Raw genomic sequence first — 8,580 nt, 5'->3', positions numbered from 1 at the left:
CACACACACACACACACACACACACACACACACACACACACACACACACACACACACACACACACACACACACACACACACACAGATGACCCGCCCCTAGCTGTTTTATTATTATTATTATTATTATTATTATTATTATTATTTGTATTGATCCCTTTTGTACTTTTTTTTTCTTATGTTGGCTATGTAGATATAGCTACTGTAAATGAAAATGTAAAAGCTGTTGACCAAAATGTGAACATGTATAATGAAACTGAATCTGAAATAGGAAATAAGAAAAACAAAAAAACCCAAAGTCCGAGCCACGGACTGGAGACAGACAGAACTCTCCGTATCTTCTCACGCTGACAGCTGAAGCGCTGCAGGCAGATAAGAATGTAGGAGAACAATTCTCACTCTGTTAGCCTTGCTGATTGATCCCCACCAAACTCACTTTGTGGGAGTATAGGGACAGGGAGATGGGAGGGGATAAGGAGAGTGTTTCATTAAAACAGGTGACACGCGGGAACAAGATAAGGGCCACATGTGCACTTGTGTTTGTGTGTGACATCTCATCGCTGATAACTTTTCAATCAGGAGACCTTGCTGTTGGACGACTCACTTGAGTGGATGGGGATGTGGGGTGGGGGGGGGGGGAGACAGACATGCTCTCCGGAGCCATTGGCTGCTATCACTCTACATCACTAGCTTTTTTATCATCAACTATTTCAATTCCAGTTTGTTATCATTTGAAGCTCCTTTTACTTCAAACAACTTCACTTTTCTTTAAAAGAAACACAGTAGCTTTTAAAATCCATGACACAAAGAGAAATCATCTCTTACTTTGCTTTGCTGTATGTTACATTGCTACATGAGTGTTAAATAATCTCCTGTTGTCTTGTCCAGAATGCAGATGACCCAAGCAGAGTTACATCACAAAGAATGGCAACAGTAGACTAAACGAGAAGAAAAGGTCAAAAAGAGTAGGAGGAAATACTCCGACTACAACATTGTCGTATTTCTGCTGTGATGAATATGACACACACCACAATGTCAGAGTTAATAGGAGAGTTCAATCTAATCCATTTGGGAATTACTGTATATTTAACATAGAGACCCAAAACTAGTTGCAAAGGAAAGGGACCCAACCTTTCATGATTAGAATATATGTGATTCTGATGCAGCCCGACTCAAGTTCTGGGTCAGGCCTCGGTTACTTAGATGATCACTACTTCTTATACTAACAGCAGGCAATGTCTTATTTAACTGCAAATGGAAAATAGACCAATTCAACTGTAACGTACATAACTGTCTTACATCATACATCATCAACATGTAAAAGGAAAAGTCTTGAATAAATGATTGAAAATGTGAAAAATGTAAAAAGAGAATTTACACTGTCTTCTTTTATCACATCTATTGCAACTGCACAGACTAAATCTGTACTGTATCTGTGTGTAGGTGTTTATACACACACACACACACACACACACACACACACACACACACACACACACACACACACACACACACACAGCACTGTGTGTACAAGACTTCAGCCTTCTGTCTTGATGGTAAATCTTTGTTGGACCACACAGTGCAGACAGGTCCTGTCTCTGGTAATGACTAGTAGTCTACTACCGTGTGGGGCACAGAGATCCTTAGAGTTAGCTACCTGTCTGTTTCACTAATTGGACATGCTACCCTCATACACACACACACAGAAAAATAGACACATAAAGAAGAAATAACAAATCCTATATAAAAGAAGGCTTTTAACTACAAACTATCAGCAGTTACTTCATGGTGAATACTCACAACAACATCCACCTGAGGTTCACTCAGGTTCTGTCTTTACAAACACTTTGAGGTTAACCAGTTTTTTGTTAAGAGGATTAATGGATTTTTAGATCCTAAAGTAAGCTAAGCCGCAGTCTTGTGGCTCTCTCGGGTGAGGTATTTGTGCGGAATATAGCTAGTCTGATACCCCAAGGCAAGGCTAATGGATGGACTTCTTTAAAATGCTCCATGTGTTTGGGCGAGGCAAGTAGACGACATAACCTTTTACAGATGTGTCCGATGCAGGAACAAAGAGGCAATAACACAGGAGGCTTCCATCTTAAATTCAACCTCATCAGGTGAGAGAGGCAGCTTCTAGATTTCACTTTTGCATTCAGATGTTGGGCTGGTTCTGGAATCACAGCTATTAAAAAGGAGCCAAAGTTGGAAAACTGTCAATAAAAAAGTGGAAATCCCTAGAGATGTGTTATGGTGATGTCCTTTATAACTACTTAAGAGAACTGTACCTGATTTCCATCTCCCTGAAAATTAGCTTTGTTTTTTTTTTTCGTTAAATTGTAATTTTCTTAACATGTGGTTTAGTCTTACAGAACAGACTGTGATATACTGCCGCTGGCTCTTCATTTCAGATGCTGCTTTGGTTAATGATAAAACGTGTTCCTTCTTCTTAAAGCAGGAAATCAATTTGTCAACATCTTCCACCAACACTAACAGCTCCAATCACCCTCTCCACAAGTACAAATGCGCCAATAAAGCTCTCCCGCATTACAGGAATATTGATTCCTAACTTCTAAACTCCTTTTAAGGTAACAATCATTGTGTTGTTGTCATTGAAGTGTATTTTGTGACTTTTTCTTGCGGCTTTTATCAGCCAATGTTTTGGCCTGAATACTGTCTTTCTGCAGGTCAGGTACAAACAGTTATACAGCCAAAACTGTCAAGAGGAAGGAGATCTAAAATATTATAAATAACACAGGCTACCTCATCACTCCTCGTCTTTCAAGACAAAAGGAACATCAAGACAAAAGGAAGATCAAAGTTCCAAGAGAAACAGGCTTAGAACAATAAAAGAAGTTGCAACCATGTGGGGCTGAGATGGAAAAGATATTTAAGAATTAGGTGAATGAGACAATAAGAGAACGATTTATAGGTCGACACTGGAGACGGATACAAAGACAGAAGAAAGAGTCAGGCTGTAGCTACATAATGTGTTGGACTGCGCTGCACCCCCTCCCTTCACTGGTGGGTAAATAGAATAATTACTGGGTGGTCAGTGTAGTGTGAAATGACAGCGTGACCACGGCACAATGAAACGCTGCCCAAATGCTGACTGAACATGACGAGCTCGTGGCTGCCTGAATACAAAGTGTGCCTGTATGTGTGGCAGAGATAGAAAGAAAAAAAGGGACTGAAAAATGTGGTGTGTGTGTGTGTGTGTGTGTGTGTGTGTGTGTGTGTGTGTGTGTGTGTGTGTGTGTGTGTGTGTGTGTGTGTGTGTGTGTGTGTGTGTGTGTGTGTGTGTGTGCGCACTTCAACAAAAATAATGAGCAACACATTGTGGAAGGACAAAATGCTCTTCTTTCGGCAAACTCATGCAGAACTGATCTCCTAACCTTTTCAATGCAGAGACGGACAATAGCAAATCCTTGCTAATGTAATCATTCGGACAAAATGTTGGACTTGAGTTGTGTTCTGTTCAATTCAATGGACCAGGTGCAAGAAAATGTGGAATGAGGTCACCACCCATCATACACTGCAAAGCTAGCAAGACGAAAGAGCTTCTACCTTTCCCTCCTGCTGTTGCCAGGGAAGAACTGGGATGTGTGCTGCGCTGGTTTCTCAATTATAACACTCACACATTTATTCCAGAACAGCGTTGCTTTATATTTTGTCTGAAACTTTAAATGATAGAAGGAGGAAAGCCAATCATTTGATAGGTAGTTGCTTTTCTATGCACCTTAACTCACAAGTCCTCATCATACAAACTAATGCTGCAAAGCTGTGCCGACGGTGACAGTGACTTTCTTTCATTTCCCACCTTGTTAGTAACTGATGTATATTCAGATGGTTTTGATATTAAAGAGAGTTTGCTCTAATTCAATTACGCCTCTACGCTGCTCCCACATCAACAAACCCTTTAATGACTTGAGCCACACATTTGCTCTCCCCTCATTATCCAATGGAAAGCTAATCGACAACATGTCACAGTTCAAACTGCACGCAAATGAGAGGATCAAGAAAAATTACAATTTTTATTTTCAGATATTGCCGTTTAAATATAAATGTAAAACTTCCCAATCAACCCAATATCAATGACTGCTGCTCGCAGAGATTACTCCTTTTCATTTGAATCTAATGAGACTTGCATAAATGTAACATTTTTAATAGCAGAGGCTAATCTAACTGGCTCCTACATTGGGACTTTTACAGGTTTTAATGCGCAGCCATAAGTGTGAAGGTAAAAAAAGGTTTTATGTGTTAATAGGAACTAAAAGGTGATGAATGAGCGTGTGAAAATAACCAATGAAAAAAAAGATCTGAATTAATTAGTCGGCTTTCATCAGTTTTGCAACAATCATTGCCATGCATGCGGGACAAGAAGATTTGAATGGCTGTCTGACTAAATTGGATTCACTGAGCTCTTCGGCTCATTCTCCCTTCAAAAAATGGTTAAGAATCGGTGTTAAAGAGGGGCGTAAATTGTCAAGGTCCACACTCTCTGGCAGTTCACTGTTGAATGACTCCGACGTGCTTTTTGACAGCAGAAGAAGAAGTCTGAACTCTGAAGAGGAACCTCTGCTTCTTGTCAAATCCTGCTGTTTCTGTTTTACTACTATTACTACCAGCCGAATGGGGCCGCTTCAAAGGCCAGGGAGTTCATCATGTATTGCTATGATTACTAAGCGGGTACTGGCTACATGACAAAGGCTATTGAGGTGCGTCATTATAAACAAAAGAAGAAGAAAGGAGAGAATGTTAAAGTAGACATTTTAGCTGTTATTTGACAGCGTAGGAAGAGTCTCAATATGCCACGAGAACGTATTCATTTTTGTACAAATCAATACATAAAATCGAGCGCACATTCAGTGCTGAAATTATATTCAAAACCAGCTAATCCGCTTCACACGATTCTATCTGTCTCTCCGAGCACTGAAAGACAAATAAAGTCAATAAAAATGATATTGTTATGTATTTTTCACTATTTTCTTTTCCATGTCTAATTTCCAAATGAAGCAAGACATTGAGAAAGAAAGCAGCAGGTGGTCTAGGTGGAAGTACTGCCTCATTATTTAGATATTGTTTTGTTATTAAATGCATGTAATGACTAAATGACAAGATAACAATTCAAAGCTATGTTAAGAACATTGTTTAACTTTAATTCTAAAATAAGATAAATATATTCTCATGAATTCAAAGACTGAGAAACAACAATGTCAGAATGATCTAACTTATCTTAATAGGAAAATGGTGAGACATGATATATTAATTTTATAGTTTTGTCACAATCCTATGACAAAGGAGAGGGAAAAGACAATAAGAAAGCATCGTTTAGCCTAAACATTGTATGTGTGGGAAGTAATGTGTGGACTGTACCATTAACGGTATACACACATTGCAAACTGCCTTCAAACTCAGGCCTCTGACCACATCTGCTTTCTCACTGTTGTTACAACATCAAAAAAAGATCACAGCCTCAACTAATAGATTATTTAGAGGTGAATTTGGCAAACTGCTTTGATGGGCTCGTAAAAAACATAACGGTACTGAGGCAGTAAGGAGCAGCCCTGTAATGGTGCACTGAATGGTTCATTCCACAGAAAATGGTGTTGCACAGTATTTACCTGATGTCGGCCTCAGCTTTGCTCGCGGCCTCGTTGTACTGTTCAGTCGTCTGCTTGTAGTTCTCTAGGTTCTGGAGGCAAAGAGACAAAGAACCTTGAGAATTAATTCAGTGGTATTAAAAAGCTCAGAAGAAGTTGCACTTCACTTTTTAAACATCAAGCCAGGTGCTCAGGCATGCTTTTAATGATGGCTTTCACATTATAAAATGTTTAAAACATGAAAACAAGATTGCCTAAGCCCTAAAATCAAGTCCTGTGAATTACAGCTTAACAACCTGCATTTTCCCTTTTTTAGCTATAGTTCAAGCTCTAATAAGCCAACGGTGATAAGCAAAATGCATTAAGCACTATCCCAAATGTCATTTGTTAAATTAGCGACCTTTGAATTTCACAGCGCTGCTTACAAATTTGAATGCTGATGTTCGTTGATACTCCGTATGCTTTATTCAATGCGAGGAACAGTGGCATTTAAACTGCAATTGCTACACAGGTGTACCCCATGCCTAGAGGGCAAGGTCATATGCAGAATTAACTACACTGCATTTTGGGGAGTGTTGCACTGACGTGGAAGAAGCCAAACAATAAGTATTTTGTATAACTATGTGTATGGTGTGCTTTTTTTCCAGCTAAAGTACTAACCATTTGTTTAAAGTCATCCTCTCTGTAGGATATATGACTTCCTTACAGGCTCTTTGTTAAAAAATGTGAAATACAGTTTGTCTAGAATGCCCCAAAGTCAAAGCAAATCTCTCTCACCACCCTCTCATACACATCCACTGCGCAGTAATCACCGCTTTAAACCAATAACCACAGCGCTCTTACGCTTTTACTTAATTATTCCATATATTCCCAATAGATGGGGTGATAGGAGAGGACGGTAATTGAAGTGACGGAGCAGGGAAAGAGATGGGATCAAACGCAAACCTCCTTCACAATCCCCAGCCCTCTACTCCTCCAGTGCCCCCTAGTCATTTTCATATCTCATTATTTCACAGTGATCCGCAGACATGCTTCTCCTGATCTGAATGTCTGCAGCTGGAAATGACTCAAGTAATGTTATAGCTATCTATTTTTCCTTAATCCTATCTGGAAGTATGCACTACAATGTAATAATCTGCCTCTTTATCCTTTCATTTCCTGATCTTTAAAGAGAAGAGAGTCAAATACAAGTCTGCAGGAGCTGGCATCTTGTCGGTCGTGTTGGCCAAATCACTTTTTCTTACCCTGAAAACTTCTGCAGTTTATAGGCGAAATGAAGTGCTGTTGTTAAGTGGATTTAAAAAACGAATAACCTTTGTGATCCTATCCACAATTTGCCCATGTGTGTGGCTTCGGAGTAGGAAGATAACGACAAGATTCTTAACTGTCTTGAATCAAGCTGTTGACCATGTACCTTCATTTAGAAACCAATTAAATGTGTCTACAGTTTCACTTCATTATATCGTCTGAGTTTCTGTCCCATTTTGGCTGTTGCGGTAATTCACAATGCCAAACATCCCCACGTGTCAGACTTTATCCCTGCCAGTTATGTTTACTGGCTGTGTTGTATTGGATTTACCAGGAAAGGATTCAGGATTATACTTCTCTTGCTGCTAAATCTCCCCATTGCTAATATGTGGACTAGGCTTAAATATCCAACCTCGACAGGGGAGGGGTAGTTACAACAGCAGCTCCACAACTTGAAGCATACTTTATCCCAGCATCCTGTACCTTTGGGATAAAAGAAAGTCCAAGAACTCAAAACCCCATCGAGGTGGTTTATGAATCTACAAAGCATTAAACATTGCCAATTAATACCTTACATTTAGAGTGCTAGAAACGTAGCCCTGAAGTCATGGACTTTAAAGAGACATTGAGTCCTATTTCTTGTTGGAGAGTTAGCTAATACCTTGGCTGGCTCCCTGGGAATATGTGGTAAGAAGTTAGCTACATGGTAACGCCTTAGCCTTTAGCCTCAGGTCAAGGGCTCAGCGGGTAAACTCAACAGAGGAAAGCTGAGCTGAAACTTGAAAGTCGGTATTTGCCTTTTGGGACATCCAGTGTTTGAGCCGAGATAAAAAAAAAAGGCACCACAGAGGCTTAAACCCATGGGTGCCTCAGATTATTCAGGACATAGAGTGTTGGGAAGCAGCAAGCAGATGGTTTAAAGGTAAAGAGAGTTTCTGCTGGTGATTGTTGCCCCCACTGTATGTTGTGGGTTGGGTGGGGTCAGGCGGAGGTTGATGTAGTGTCTCGTACTTGGAAGAAAATAAACAAATAAACACAAGCCGTTTAGGTCTTTTCTCTTTTCCAGCTATTATATGGCTTCCCCCCTCTTCTCCTTGTTACTACCCTTCCAAGGCAAAGAGAGAATAAGCTAGAGGAGCCAATGTAGCACGCAATTTATTGGTCAATTATAGCGTAAAAAACTGAGAAACAACATTAAAAAAACAACAACGTTTGGTTTGGATCACATAATCCTACTTTAGTATTAAAATTATGAAAATGATATGTACATGTATATACTCTACTACTCAATACAGTATGTTACTGTCTTTCTTATTTTGTACCTCTTTTTTTGCAATAATACTACACTCATTTTGGTTGGAAAATAATATAATAAACAAAATATTTAGGGAAATTTGAACATGAATTGTGAATGAGGGTTTGGATTGACAGGTGGAGCTTATGCGTCAAAGTGTTGGCTATGTGTTGTCTTTGTGTGTTTCAACATGTTTTTCTGGTGTCTGTTGGCGGAAAAGACCCAGAGCAACACACACACACACACACACACACACACACACACACACACACACACACACACACACACACACACACACACACACACACACACACACACACACACACACACACACACACACACACACACACACACACACACACACACACACACACACTCTCTCTCTCTACTCTACTACTCTCTCTCTCTCACACACACGACACGACGACGACGACGACG

At 39.9% G+C, this 8,580-nt stretch overlaps 1 protein-coding gene across 1 annotated transcript in view; it reads right to left on the bottom strand.

Annotated features, from left to right (window-relative positions):
* Nucleotides 1-8,580, bottom strand: part of chchd6b (coiled-coil-helix-coiled-coil-helix domain containing 6b) — a 92,148-nt gene that overhangs the window by 56,777 nt on the left and 26,791 nt on the right. Inside the window, exon 7 of the mRNA XM_010787336.1 lies at nucleotides 5,622-5,692. Coding sequence (XP_010785638.1) covers nucleotides 5,622-5,692 — 71 coding nt within the window. The remainder of the gene's footprint in view (nucleotides 1-5,621; nucleotides 5,693-8,580) is intronic.

The sequence above is a fragment of the Notothenia coriiceps genome, unplaced genomic scaffold (genome assembly GCF_000735185.1).
Source record: "Notothenia coriiceps isolate Sejong01 unplaced genomic scaffold, NC01 NC01_scaffold00030217, whole genome shotgun sequence".
Classification (NCBI taxonomy): domain Eukaryota; kingdom Metazoa; phylum Chordata; class Actinopteri; order Perciformes; family Nototheniidae; genus Notothenia; species Notothenia coriiceps.
Note: the sequence above shows the minus strand (reverse complement) of the source record. Positions and strands in the feature narration are given on the sequence as shown.